General features: G+C 46.9%; 1 protein-coding gene across 1 annotated transcript in view; it reads right to left on the reverse strand.

The window, feature by feature from the left end:
- Window positions 1-5,826: 5,826 nt before the first annotated feature.
- BEND5 (BEN domain containing 5) overlaps window positions 5,827-14,900 on the reverse strand; it is an 885,907-nt gene continuing 876,833 nt past the window's right edge. Inside the window, exon 13 of the mRNA XM_032118194.1 lies at window positions 5,827-8,444. Within this exon, the coding sequence (XP_031974085.1) occupies window positions 8,321-8,444 (124 nt within the window). The 3' untranslated portion in view covers window positions 5,827-8,320. The remainder of the gene's footprint in view (window positions 8,445-14,900) is intronic.

Genomic DNA, 14,900 nt, shown 5'->3' on the forward strand with positions numbered 1-14,900 from the left:
ATGTTCTCCTTCCCAGAATGTGCCCTCCTTTTGACCTGGCATGTCCCATGCTGCTTGGAACCTCGCTCAGAACAGGGCTGGGTTTCCACCTCTGCCCCCACACTGTGCAGACTGTTACCAATTTTCTAAATCAAGAAAACCCCTTTTTTTTTTTTTTTTTAATCCAACCCACATATGGGCTGTTTTAAATCCAAATACAAATTTGAAATGCATAGTGGAAGTTGTTTAAAAATGGCATTGCACCAGGGAACAGGTTCATTCAAATACCAGGTGCTCCAGCTTGAACTTGGAGAGGGAGAACTTGGTTATGAACATTATTTTTGCACCATCACTCTGTCCCTGTTATGCCTTGTGCCTCCCCTGCATCACGAGGCAGGACACAGCAAAACTGGCCATTTATGGCAAAACTACTCCAGGTACCATCTCGGGACCTATCTGCAACACCTAAATGAAGCAGATTTTTTTAACTTTTGGGGCTTATTCTGGGCTACATGCATGTAACAGGAGTTAAATTATGATGAAGTTGAGCTAGGATTCTTAGGAAATCTTGATTTTTTATCAAATATATCCCAGGAAAGCAAGATTAACCCCAAAAGGTGGCACCTGCACTGATTGTAGCAAATGGCATGGGGGTTTCTAGGGTATTTCTCTGTGTGGCTTTCCATGAAAGCTCTCATCTCAGAGATCTCCTGATTGTATCACAGATTTAGAACTAACTGATAACCAGGGGACTCTGATGTTTACAGCCATTTCAGGCAAAAATCATCAGATGAATGGCTTGGGAAGTCTCAGGATGGCTGGATGACAGCTCGGTTCAGGAACGGGGTGTACTGAACATGGAGTGTGAGAGTGACTAAAAAAGGAAGTATTTTGCAAAAATCCTTCTCCCCTGTTTCAAGGTTGAGAGGTGTGAAATGTCTGCATTTAACAGCCATTATTAATTACTGTTTACTCTCTGCCAACACTGCCTTGGGAGCAGCTGTGATGATTTAGCCAAGCACCCATGGCCATCACTCAACTGGCTGCTGTGACTCAGACATGGAGCCTCATTCACTTCCTTCTCTGGCTCTGTGACCCACTTCTGTCCTGCTTCAGCTCACTTCATCTGCCTGAGTCTTGGGCCACCATGTGAGAAATGGGTATTTTCCTCACATGGAAAAAATGATATATAAAGCAACATTAGTATGAGGTAAAAATCATGGGGGTTTGGATGGTAGACATGAATCACAGAGATAAATATTCCTCACCTTATCCTCAATCGCGCAATATCTGATCCATAGAAGAGCTAAAAGTTGCAGTCAAGATTTCCAGGGTAAAGTCCTGGCTTTATTAAAAATAGCAAAATGTTTCTTCACCTAAAAAGACCAAAGGTTCAGCACCTCGAGGCTGAATCAGAAGCTCTGTGAGACCCATGTTCCCATGCTAAAGAAGGGAGAAGAGGAGGGATTTAAGACTCCCATGCTGAAGAGCACCTCTATGCTCTAACCAGTTTTCTCAGCTAAACTGTGCTTTTCCACCTTTTTCCTGCCCTCTTTTTCCTACTTCTTAGTCAAGCCTCCTCAGACATACTTTGTGTTTTCCACTTGGTGACTCAGCATCAGCTGCTCAAACTCTTTGGGAGCGTGACAAGGCTGTGACCGACTGAGAGGGAAAAGAAATCTGCCTTAGGGGACACAGAAATGATTAAGTGCTAAGTACAACATGAATTTGCCAGAAAACAACATCCCCACCAAGAGCCTGCTGTCTCCCTGCAGGGCTGTGCTCAGCATTCAGACTTGCAAACACCAGCGAGCAGATTTAGTGCTCATGGCAGCTCTGGAAGGGGCATCGCACAACAAGGAGAATGCTCAGGGCCTACAACAATCACACCTCTAGAAATGTATTAATCCAACCTTAAAATGGGCCCTAAATGCTGTAGAACAGTCCTCATCAATCTTAGCTGTACATGCAGAAGCAACCCCAAAAATTGCCCTGCCTTCACCTAGCACCAAAGCGAAAAGAGTATAAATCCTCAATATTTGTTCAGGCTGCTTTGGTCCAAAGTATCAGAAGTAACAACCCTAAATGTGCAAAATGAACAGGGGATTCTTTATATCCAGGATAATTTTGTGTATGTAATGGGGAATCACAGTAGGATATTGACTCCCTTATGGCTGTGAGAAAGACTTGCTCTAGTACTTTTTTCTTCCAAACACTAGCTGGTAATAAAATCTTTCTTCAGATACCCAGGCTGTTGGTAGTGCAGTTTGAATTGGCTGGTTTCTGTTCCCACTGCTTCCAGAGAGTAAATTTCAAGCCTTGCTGGTAAAGCAGCATTTTTATACTTCATGAATTTGGATTCTTTAAGACATTTTTGATGATAAAGAACTCCTTTGATGAAAGACTTAATGAAAAAGAATAATTTCTTTTATATCCATGCCTATCAGTACTGATGCTCTCAGTCTCCCCTGAGTTCCTTCCACAGGAGGATTCAAATCCCTCCAGACTCACTCAAAAGCGTCTCATCCTTCCATCTGTGCTGGTCTGCCATGGAGAGGTGCATGAGAGGTGAAATAAATCACACCTCCCGGTATTGACCAGCTGTGACAGCCCCCGACAGCCATGCTGCTGCAGTGCATCCGTGTCAGCTGCCCTTGGATCTCTGCTCGGAGCTACCAGATGGGGAGGAACATGAGTAATGAGAGGAGCTCCTCCATGCCCTCGGAGAACCACAGGAGAGGCATTGACCTTTCCTGAAATCCCCTCTCATCCCACAAACACCCAGTTCATAGCACACTTACCTCCAGAGAAGGGACAAGGCAATGGAGGGTCACTCAGCTGGGTCTGGTGTGGTGTCCATGCCCAGGGAGGTGACCTGGCTGCACTCCATGGAGGGTCACTCAGCTGGGTCTGGGTGTGGTGTCCATGCCCAGGGAGGTGACCTGGCTGCACTCCATGGAGGGTCACTCAGCTGGGTCTGGTGTGGTGTCCATGCCCAGGGAGGTGACCTGGCTGCACTCCATGGAGGGTCACTCAGCTGGGTCTGGGTGTGGTGTCCATGCCCAGGGAGGTGACCTGGCTGCACTCCATGGAGGGTCACTCAGCTGGGTCTGGTGTGGTGTCCATGCCCAGGGAGGTGACCTGGCTGCACTCCATGGAGGGTCACTCAGCTGGGTCTGGGTGTGGTGTCCATGCCCAGGGAGGTGACCTGGCTGCACTCCATGGAGGGTCACTCAGCTGGGTCTGGTGTGGTGTCCATGCCCAGGGAGGTGACCTGGCTGCACTCCATGGAGGGTCACTCAGCTGGGTCTGGGTGTGGTGTCCATGCCCAGGGAGGTGACCTGGCTGCACTCCATGGAGGGTCACTCAGCTGGGTCTGGTGTGGGGTCCATGCCTGGAGGTGACCTGGCTGCACTCACAGGGCAATGTGGAGGCAGTGGCCAGGCTGTGCCCATCCTCCCCCTGAGTGGGGTGTACGCTGCCCCAGCCACAGCGGCTCCATCCGTACACAGCTTCTTGGAGCCCTGGGATTGCAGGCAGCCAGGGAACTTGCTCTCTGCTGTTAAACCATGGTTGTAGATCGCTGAATACTGATACCAAAGCACAGGGAAAGCCTCCATCAACTCTTGCAAAGTGCTTTGAAATCTTTTTTCTGCACAAGGACAGAAAGACTTTAAGGGAACAGAAACCAGCTCCTTTGCCAGCCATGCCAAATATTTTCAGCAACCTCCAGTGGAAAAAGGAACGCAGTGAGCTTTACTTATGGATCATTCCTATCCAGCACCATGCCTCTGGTGGCTGAGGAGTCTGGTTTAACTTATTTTTATGTGAAAAGAAAGAGGTAGGTAGACACAAACACACACACATAAATCTATAGAGCACACACATATACACACACATGTAATCTAGGAGGCAAAGAGAGAATCTGTACCTGCATTTGCAATATCTTCCTGCACAGGTAAGGAAAGCATCTTTTTCCTTTTAACTGGGTGCTGTACCTACATTGTTTCCTCACAGTCTATCTTTAGGTTATAGCAGTTCACAAGGTTTTTTCAGCAGATGTGTTATTCAATTACTTCAGGGCTTTTCCATTTGTAATATTGCGAAGCAATGATAGCCAGCAGACTTCACCTGTCTTTTAGAGATAGCCAGCCCGGTAATTTTAACTCTGCCCATTTTATCCACACCAGTAAATCTCATAACATGGTTATAGAGAGATTCCAATTTTTGTAGAACCTTCTCCTGGGAATTCCTGTATACAATATTGCCATAGTCTGTAATGGACATAACCTGTGATTGGATTAATGTTTCCCTAGTGAAGAAGTCAAAGCGTTTCATGTTCCTATAACTGGTTTGCAGCTCTGCAGTAAAGGTCTTTGGTGTGGCAGAGAGAATAATTGCAAACTCAGCCCCAATCAGAATATATAATCCCCTCACAGTGAGGGTCTAATTCAGTGCAGTTAGATGGCCCATGCAGGGGTTTGTAGTGGGATTTTCTTGTCAGGAGAGCAGAATGCATAGAAAACAAGTTAATTTCAGCATTTTAATATTCATCACCCAGTCCTGTACAAAGGGAGGGCCATGCAGCTCCCCAGGCAGAGAATGGGAAGAAGCAGGGAGGGCATTGCCATGGGGCACTGGTCTCCTCAGAAGAAAAGCCCTCCACTTGTGTTCAGACAAACACGTGCTTTTGTTCTTAAGAGTAAATGCCATTCTGTCCAAATAAATGCCTAGGTTTGGACCCATACTGGCTTCTGAACCTGTCAGAATCCCTGGTGTCACCTCACCTTGGTCCTGACACAAGTGACTAAAAAGGAATTACTGTTGGGAGTACAACATGCTTTACTCACCTCTGAGATACAGATTATCTCCAGGAAGAAGAGTGCAGGCCAGGAGCAGACTCTGAAGCAGAATCTACCTGCTCAGGTGGAGGAGGAGAACTTCAGCACTCACATGGGAGGAAAGGCAACTAGAGGCTGGGAACAAAAGGTCTCCTATTTTCAGCTCCCATGCTAGTTTCCCCAAAAAATGAGATGTGTAAACCCTCAGGCAAACTAGCAGAGACTCCTCAGCTGGTCAGGGAGAGCTTTCAAAAAACCCACTTTATTGGAGAACCCTGAAAGTAGCTGTGGGTCTCTGAAAAGAGCACTATAGAGTCAGCTCTGCTTGTGGGGTTCAGGGGAGATTAACTGGCATCTCAGCAGGGAAAGACTGAGTAGTGGCAACTGTGGCTTGGCCAGAAGGGGCCAGAGACAAACTGAAAGAGGAATTAAATGGGAGGCAAGAGCAAAGAGTGTGAACATGACATTCTGGAACAAGGATAGGGAGGATGGGTTCCAGGATGGGCGTGCTGCCCAGCTGAAGAGCAAGGCAGATGCTCTTGGCAGATAACCTTATGTTTGGATGTTATGGCACTGCTAGGCAGGTGGAGAGGATGGGAGGAAGGTTAGCACCATGGGAGCTGACAAATGGGATGTCATCATTTCCCATATGGGTAACTGTCTCCAATCTGTGCTTCTGTGCAACTGAAAGGTTGGGATATCTCAGCAGAGAGGAAGCATCTCTGGCAGAGATGAGCAATCTACATTAGGTCTGTACTAAGACCTATAAATTTCAGGCTGTGGGGCAGATACCTGTGCACAAGACAAGTAAGAAGTAGAGACAGTGATTTCCAGGAAAATCCAGTTATAAATCTAAACTTAAAAGACTTCTGTTAGTCTGATAGAGGGAGCCTCTGACAGCTGATAGCAGGGCAGCACAAGGGCTTCCCAGAATCCAGCCATCTTGGTTCTGAAGTGATCTGGGAGCCTGTGAGGAGGAAGGAATGGAAATTAAACAGCACACTCATTCCACAGCTGCTTTTATCACTTTATTCATATTTCTAGAGTAGGCTTTTTAGCGGCTAAGCAAATATTGAAATGCTCTCATTTTATATATATATATATATATATATATATATGTGTACATATATATAGAAACATCCAAAAATAAATAACGAGGAATTCTGCAAGTGTTTTTGCAATGAATACATGAAAGAACATTTTAACTCCAGTAAACCAACTTTGAAAGTCTTCCACTAAAACCCTATAAAACCCAATGATAGTCATAAATTAGCACTAGATTAATTCAAAGGAGAACTTATTCCCCCTCTGCGTACCTTCTAATCCATATCTCCAAGAGGTCATTTTAATTATCACACTGTCACTGCTATTCATTACTCTGCTTTTGGAGACAGAGAGCCAGCACTGTGCCTTTTGGATGCCTTGGAATTCATCATATGAAGGCATTTTATTCTCCCTAAAAATGTACACAGTTTAACCCTCTCACCTTGAAATACTGACGATAACAGGTTTGCTTGGTGTTTTAAATCATTTTCCTTCCAGTGGGATAACTCCTTCTTGCTTTCAAGCAAGTTCCCTTTGTCAGAGAGCAACTAACTAAGGAAAGCCCAGGTAAGGGGTGGCTAATGCACAGAGATATTCAGCTCAAGTTTTGGCAGATCCTGAGTAGCTTGTCCTTCTTCAGAGGCATGCAAAGCCAAGCTTTTGTCCTTACTCGTACCTGCTCACTCTTTCTGGCTGCAGTAATACAATCTGGATGGAAACCATGTGCCAGTGGCTTCCAGGAGGTCCATTGGGATGTGGCTACAGAAGAGCAGGTGAGGTCCTGAGACACAGAATGCAGAGCTCAGCCTTGACCCTGCTTGCTTTGTGTTTACTTGTATGGAAAGGAGCTCAAGGACCTCACAGAGAATTCCCTTGTATCCACTGAGATTGTTAAAGAAGGAAGTATGAATGCAAGCCAAGGTGCTTTCAGTTCTTCCTAGAATCACACCCTGGTTCAGCATTGGTCAGGCCTCTCAGCCAGGTCTCTACTACCAAAGAATCAGGGAGTACTTTCACCAGGGACAGTAAATTTAAACCACCCCAAAGGTCTGGTTTAGCCTGTAGTTCTCAGTGTTTCTCATACCTTTTCATTTATCCCCAGGATGCAATCTCTTCACACACAGGCTAGTGTGAGGACCCAGCTGAGCCTGACTCTGCTCCTAGATCATGGCATTCCTGTCCTGAGAAAGAGCAGAGGAACAACCAGCACATCTCTTGTATCAGAGAAGTGTCTGGGGTTAGTACTTTTTCAGGGCCACCCCACACCAAGAGGAGCTCATTCAGTCATGTTTCACGTATCTTTTTTCACCCTCAGTCTAGTTCATCATTTCCCTCTTATCTACTGGGTCTTGGCACCTTCTCTCCTTCAAGCCACCATTCCAGCCAAACTCCTGGCAGAAGACAGTGAAGAGAAGCTGCTTCCCAAGGCTTCTGATGGGTTGAGAAGAAACACTTCTAAGTGCATTCTCCCTTTCCGTCCCCTGGGAGACATTCAGACTCCACTCAGGGTCACCCTCTTTTTGTCTGCAGTTTGAGAATCATGGTCAGATGTTTCAGAGGGTCACCCACTGCAGGAGACAAGACTGGCTAGTGACAGTGGCTTTGAGCAGAGATTTCGCAGGCTGTCCATGTCATGGGGAGGTGCTGAGGTTTTACTTGGGGTTTCTTACAGTGGTGTCACAACGCTGTCTGTTCACCCCTTTCAGCACTACTCCTCACTCAGGCTGCCTCAGTCAGACATTTGTTGGCAAGTCTGGTCTTTCTAGGCCCCAGACAGTTTTTGATGGAGGACCACTGTCCCTGCCCTGACCCTGGGCAGGTCTTGCAGCAAGTTTCATGCCTTCAGCCCGACAGTCCCATTTCTCATATGACCCCTCTCCTCGAATGATCTGATAGAAGAGCAAAAAACCCAGCCATGCAGCAGATGATAAACTGCATAATGAGGAGCACCTGCCTGGCTATTTATCAGGCTCTCTTAATGCAAGCTAACAGGACTAGCACATGCAGTAGGCATAAGGGCTTCTGAGCCTGACACGAAAAGGGGAGACATCACATGGTACAGCAGAGGGCCAGGACTCCCTCGTTAGCTCATTGTATGGATTACCCCTTTAAAGAGAGAGAAGAGGACTGGTGGAGGAAGGGGAGGCTTTCTCATTTTAACAAATAGCTTTTCAGCCACCACAAATGATTTCTGCAAATCTATCAGTTCACCCTTTTTTTTCCCCCCACAGATAGGAAAAAAAAAAAAAAAAAGCCCTGAAATTGATTCACCATCTATAAATAAAAAAGAATCAATAGTAAAATTTCTAGCTAATTTCCCTCTCCCTCCTTGCTCCTTGGACTATTTGTTATCTTAGAAATACTTGTCTGGGGAAAAAAAAAGAGAAACATCATTGATTCCTGACTGCGACGTGCTCCTCCGCCTTGCCCTACAGCTCTCCTCTCCTCTCCTCTCCTCAGCGTGTGGGGAGAGACGGCTCCTTCAGATGCGCCTGGCTCCTCTTGTCGGGTTTGCCTCCAGCGTGGCTGTTCCCTGGGCCCCGCTGGGCAGGGCATTTATAGTGTGGCACTTTGTCCTTCCTGCCAAAGGAAGAGAGAGAGGACAGGTGTGGTCAGACACTGTGGTGTTCCAGCAGCAGGTAAGTGTGCGTGGGGTGTGCTCTGAGGAGAAGCCGTGTGTGAAGTCTCGCAGCGAAGTGCATCTGTAAGGAAAGCTTTGGCAGCTCGAGACAAATTAGAGGTGGCTAAAGACCAGCTGGTCCCATCCTTCTCTGGCCAGAGCAGGGTTAGTCCTTCCAGGAAGCTTCAAGGGCTTTCTGCTAGCTCTGAGCTCCCCAAGAGAAGGGTCCCATTACTTCCCTTTGGGTGAGGCACTTTCCACTGTTTTCTCCTGCCGAGGTTCCTGTACCCCTGAAATAACTCCCTTTATTTCTGCTCATGAAGAGCCCTCCTCTCACTGGGGCACTCCTTCTGGGGCACGTGTCATTCACAGGATGGCTGGGTTCACACATCTGCTCACAGCTGGATTGCCCCCGCAGCCAGGGGTGTTCACAGATGGGTCAGAGTCTTTAGGGACAGACCCTGACTGTGGCCAGGGAACACCCAGCACCCGACACACGATGCCAGCACTTCCAGCATCCAGACTAGTGCCTTCAAAGACCCCACAAAGATGTGATACTGCTATTCCCTGTGCCCATAACTCCAATTTATCTAACTCCAATTTATCTCACTCCAATTTATCTAGCAGTCATGCCAAACTTCAGTTGTCAGTATAGTTTGGAGTGTGGCATTTGCAGTGCCCCTTTCAGGCTGCAGCCCCAGCAGAGCTGTGGGAGTTTTATAACTGGCCTCCAAAGGAGCAGGGTTGTGCTACACACAAAGTACTTTTTGCAGTGATGCCCCAGGAGTTCACAGGGTAAGAACTGAGCTCTTCACAACCCAGCACCACAGAACCAGCTCCCCAGCTTCCCACAGCTTATCTGCTGGAAAGACTTCCTTTGTAACACTTCAGTTCCTGATAAGGAACTGAATAAGTCTCACTTATTTCCCAGACAAAGCATTCCTCTGTGTGTGTGTTTACAGTGTGCATGACGAATTTTTGCTACGTTAAGGAAAAGTAAATCTCTATTATCAGTTAATTCTGTAACATTTCTGTTCTATTTACTTATAAAGCCTTTTTGCTCGGAGGCCTTAATTAAAATCCTCCATCTCACAGCCCAGCTCTCTTGCTGCCTTTCCTCCCTCCAGGTCCTGACACATTGGTCACAGCAAGATAGTCACAAGTGACCAGACAGCCTCAGCCCCGGTCTGTCTGTCTGGGCAGAGCCAGGCCTGGAGAGAAGGGGTCGCAACTCACACCATTGTGTCCAGAGGCCTCGCCTGATGAGAGGCTGAATGGCAAAGGGTGCGGATCCTGCAGCACCATCCCTCGTTCAGGGAGGCTCAGCCAGCACCAGGCTATCCCAGAGCAGGGGCCTTCACTTCACAGCCCCTGCTAGCACTGGTGGCTCTCACTGGGACTGAAAAGCTGTCTCTCAGACAAACACTGGGACCAGGAGCCAGAGGAATCAGCTTTGGCTACCCTATAACCCTGCCTATGGAATTCCAGTGGAGAGTGGGGTCCCTGCACACTCACCCCAGAGCAGCACCATCTCTGAGCAGCCATCACCATCCCCTGCAGAAACACCTTTTGACAGCTGCTTCTTTGAAAAAGCAGCAAACCCCAACTATCCATTCCCATCCCAAGGAAGGTAATCAAACTGTGCTGTCAGTGTTGCTCACACCAGGCAAAGGGGCTCCAGTGACCCTTTAGGGTGCTCTGTCACACAGCTCTTGTCCCCCCAGCCATGCCTTGCCAACTTTGTCCATTTTCCCCCTCTGCTATGGCAGGACACAAATGAGAAGGTCCTCTCCTTGTGGCTGATCTGCTTTTTGAGCTCTGTCTGCTCCCTCCAAGATCAGTTATTTGTTTTCCCCATGGCAGCAGCAGACCCTGGGCAGGCTGGTGTTGGTGCTGTACCAAACCTTCCTGAGACTCTAACGCTGGGAAGGAGAGGAGCTGTCTGTCACACATCCATGTCACACATCAAAAGTGAAGTGACCTACCAAAGGCCATGCAGCAGACCTGGGCAGAACTGAAAAGAGATGATGAAACCCCAGTTTTCTTGATCCCTGCACCCTGACTCATCCCACGGAATTGGGCACTTCTAAACCTGCCTTCCTCACCACACGAGTGTGTGTTTTTCGGTGCCCCTGCTTTTATTTGCAGATGGGTGTTTTAATATACATTTAAAAACATTGTAATAATGTAGCTGCTGATGGGGCCCAGGGCTTAGAGGGCTTTACCTCCACCAGCCCTCCCCTCCTCCCCGCCGTCACAGCTGCCATCAGTTCAGTATTTACTGCATCTCTCCAGTTCAATCACCAACCTAAGGCAGAGTGGTATTTTGAAGAGATAAACACTGAGACAAAAATAAATAAATTAGGACCCTGTGAGGGATACCTGAAAGGCACAGTGAAGTGAGAACAAGCAGTTTCTCTGGTTCTGTGCATAATTACATTGACATGTTCCTAGACAACACTGGAGACCCAAACACAGCAGCAGCTGTGAGCCAAATGCAGACCCACGCCAAACATCAGAAAGCCAGCCAGGCAGCCCAGCCCTTGCCCTGGGGCTGTGTCAGCACTGCCCATCTCACTGCTGACAGCCTTCCTGCCCGCTCCCAGGGCACAGCCAGCACTGCATGGGCAGGCAGGGCTCAGCTCCTGGCCAGGCTGTGGCTGGTGCTTCCACGCAGACCCCTGTTTCTCTGCACCCACTCATCCAGTCACTGGAGCAGCACTGCTGACTGTCATTCCCATGCTCCTCTATGCAAGTGAAGGAAACAATATAATGCAAAATATGCAAAGAGGATAAAAACGGGTCTTAAACTTCCTTTTTCCTGATTGGGTTAACACAGAAAAAGGAAATCCTGTCGCGCCAACTGCACTTACAGGTGGGATTTTTAGACACTGGTCTTTTTCAGCCACCCACTGAACTGAAGCATCATGAGTATCAACCACTCAGTCACATCAGGTGCCTGTCACAAAGTGGTTTTTTGGGATATACAGCCAATTGACAGTCACAATCAAACCACAGCTCTGCTACATGTTCATCGCACAGACAACAGTTAATCTTGCAGCCATGCAAACTGTTTTGCAAATTGAAATCTCAGAGGCATAGCAATTACAATACCAAATTTATACCACATCTCTCACTCAACTAATTGTACATCCAAAAAATCACCACTTGAATAATCTAAATACATTCACCTTTACAGCTAAAAAAGCCTCTCTGCTACATGCTTGATCTCAACACAATTTTGAGTTACAGAACCCCATGGGAAAAAAATGCCAACCTCTGATTTCAACAGGAAAATTGCTTCTATCTAAATACAGCAGATGCATAATTCACACTGAGGTGTAGCAGCTTGGTGTTCCCAGCAAAGCTCATTTTTACTCTGCAAAATGGGGATGTTGCTGTTGCTGCCTGTAGCTCTCCCAGCCCACCTATAGGAGGACAACCCCTATATACACCTACTCTGAATGTAGTGTACGAGTCCACATCCAAAACAACTGTACCTGGATTTTTAATTGTTAGGAAATCTTAAAGGCCTTAAAATGAATTAGCAGACTTACAAACTGGGCTGATGTTTTGGATGAGCTGAGGTTTACAGAGCCACCTCCCTGGGCACATTTGTGCCACTGTGGCATTTTGAGCTCTTTCACACACACATTTCTTGACTTTTGTTTCCATCTCGTGAAGCAAGGCAAGGTGGGGAGATCTGAACTAGTGACTTTGCAGCTGGTGTATTAAAGAAAGTCAAAATAGAAGAGAATTGGTGTTTAAATTGCAAAGGGAAGTAAAAATGAAGTTATCCAAGCCATGTGAGTGGGATCAAAAATGAGTCATCAAGGCTGGAAAATGGGTAACCTCTGATCCCTGAAACTAAGAAATCTGGCTGCTGTCGTGTTGCTGCTGATCTAATTTTTACACTTTCCCTTCCATATAGAGGAGACATGTTTCAATTGTGTCCATCACAGCTAAACAATCAATGCCTGATCAGTCCCAATGCTTCACTCTCAGGGATGCACAATTAACCAGCACCACGTTTGACACTGCAAGGGGAGCGCAGTATTTTCTGGGAACGCCTGACAAGTTTCAATCGTAAAGAACACAAACCAAATGACCCAGCAGATAATGACAGCCAGTGCCCTGACAGTTAGATAATGTGCATGCTCCAAAGCAAGGTCAATTAGAAGCAATAAAAACAAATTTGAAATGTTAGAGCAAAGGTCACAAATCCTCAGCCATTACCACAGGCTTGATTTTTCTTTTTTTTCAAGCGGTCACCAGCGCCTGTTTCCAGTAAGTGAGCATGTAGTCATGCTTGCCAGGTGCCCACCCATCCATTACAGCACACTGTGATTTCTGGGCCATACAATCCCCACTAAAGCGCTGTGTGGAGAATCCCAGCACTACCTGGAAATCTCATCAGGTCTATATCCTATGGCTCTGCCCTTCTGAGTGCAGGGGCTGGTCCCTGCTGCTTATAGGGAAGGCAGATGTTAGAGGGTGTGCAGATGTCTCTCCTTTTGCCACAGAAGGGATTCTGCTGCTTGCCATCCATTCCTCAGTTCCTGGCCTCTCTCCCCAGCCCAGTGCAGCAAGACACACCCGCTTCATCCAGGAGACAGTGCCCAGAGGCAGGAATAATTAGTTTATAGCTGAAGCCACACTATCACACAAGAGAAGGAGAAGGAGCCATGATTACAAGCAACTCATGTGGCTCACGCACAGCCACCCTTGTGTACCTCTGCTGACTCTGGAGCTGGGAGCTGCAGAGAGCATGGGAATAGGTTTTGTCTTGTTTCCTGTCCTCCCATTTCCTAAGGAGCAGCAGGAGAATAACGGATTGCACTTTCCTGGTGAGATGTAGCAGAAAATGGCAGTCTCTTGAGCTTGTTCAAGTTACCAGTATGATATTGGGATTAACATGCTGTGTACATCACATTACCCATGTCAGCCCACCCCTCACACAGGTCCCTGTCTCTGCTTTCAGAGCAGGAAAATCCCAGACCAGGGTGATGCATGAAGTAACACAGATGCTGTCAATTTGCTTATTGAGCCCTGGCTTCCTCAGAGCAACAAGACCAGGGAAGGAAAAGGAAAGCAGGTGGGTACCTGCAGGCATACCTATGTGAGGATGCCTGTGAGAGCTAATCTAAATACATTTAGGGTTTAAATACAAAGCTGATTAGTGAAACCACAGCAAGCTCTTATGTGATATGCTCCTTCAGAGTTAAAGCGGCCATAATTCAATTTATTCATTTAGCTTATTTCCAAAAGTAAATTAAGGTGGAGTAAATTAAATTAAAACAGCTGACAGCACCTTGATTTTGAAAGGGATTGTTAACTTGGACCAAGTCTACTTCATAAAGAAATGCAGATTATTTTCTCCTGCTAGGCCCCCTGTCAGGCACACCAGCTCCCCATCCTGAAGCATTTTTACACTCCCTCTGTTCAGGGAATCTATAAGAGCAGGACCAAGCTGGACATGTATTTGGGTGCCTGCCTGTTCTTTAGTGTGCACGTGCTTAAATCCAGGGTAAAATCTCTGCAGCTGGCAGCATCGTCTCCAAGTGTTTGAGAAGCTAATTGTTGTAATGAGGAATTTTGGTGAAGCCTCTGCTGGGAGCTGGCCAGGCACTGCACATCTCTAAACTCTGTAAATGAATCCTTTTCACTAAACCCATGCAAATGTCACCGTTCAAAACCTGGAAGGTGTTCTTTAATGACAGCTACAAGTATCAAGAGTTGCATAAAACATGCAGACGTGTGTGGGAGCGAGCTGACAGATTATAATTACCAATAGGGAAGGGGGGAAAACCCCCAAAAATTAATTTTTTAAGCAAACCATATAATTGGCCTTTAAAGCTTAGTAGTGTTCCCATTACTAATACAATTTACAGACCTGGAAATCAGATTGAAGTTGTTTGACTCTTCTATTTTCCTGCCCTCATTCCATTTCCTCACTCTACAAATTGTAAGAGGTTTTGCTGACCTTTCACATTTGGTCTAGAACATTTTTTCTGTTTATTACACTCTGCTCTCCTCTTAGCCACTGAAAATGGTGAGGGAAAAGACAACAAGACAATAATTTAAGTTTGGGAGAAGTGAGCTGGGGATGGCAACAAGCAGAGCCCCTTCGGAATAAGGCAGGGAGGTGGCTTCACTCCCAGCTCTCACGTCAGTCATGGCCAGGTCAAAGAAAGCACAACCAGATGTAGATGAAACATCAAAATCCTGAGCTTAAAAGTGTAGAGAGGAGTTCTTCTGAAATACAGGAAGAGGTGAACTGGGGAGAACATTCTAGACCCAGTGGGGCAGAAGGACCCACACGCAGCACATGCCAGAGAGCAGCACAGCCCTGGGATGGTATCAGAGCCCATCAGCCCACACAGCCTCTGGGCACAGCTGTTTAGTGTCGAGCTGGG

The sequence above is a fragment of the Corvus moneduloides genome, chromosome 9 (genome assembly GCF_009650955.1).
Source record: "Corvus moneduloides isolate bCorMon1 chromosome 9, bCorMon1.pri, whole genome shotgun sequence".
Classification (NCBI taxonomy): domain Eukaryota; kingdom Metazoa; phylum Chordata; class Aves; order Passeriformes; family Corvidae; genus Corvus; species Corvus moneduloides.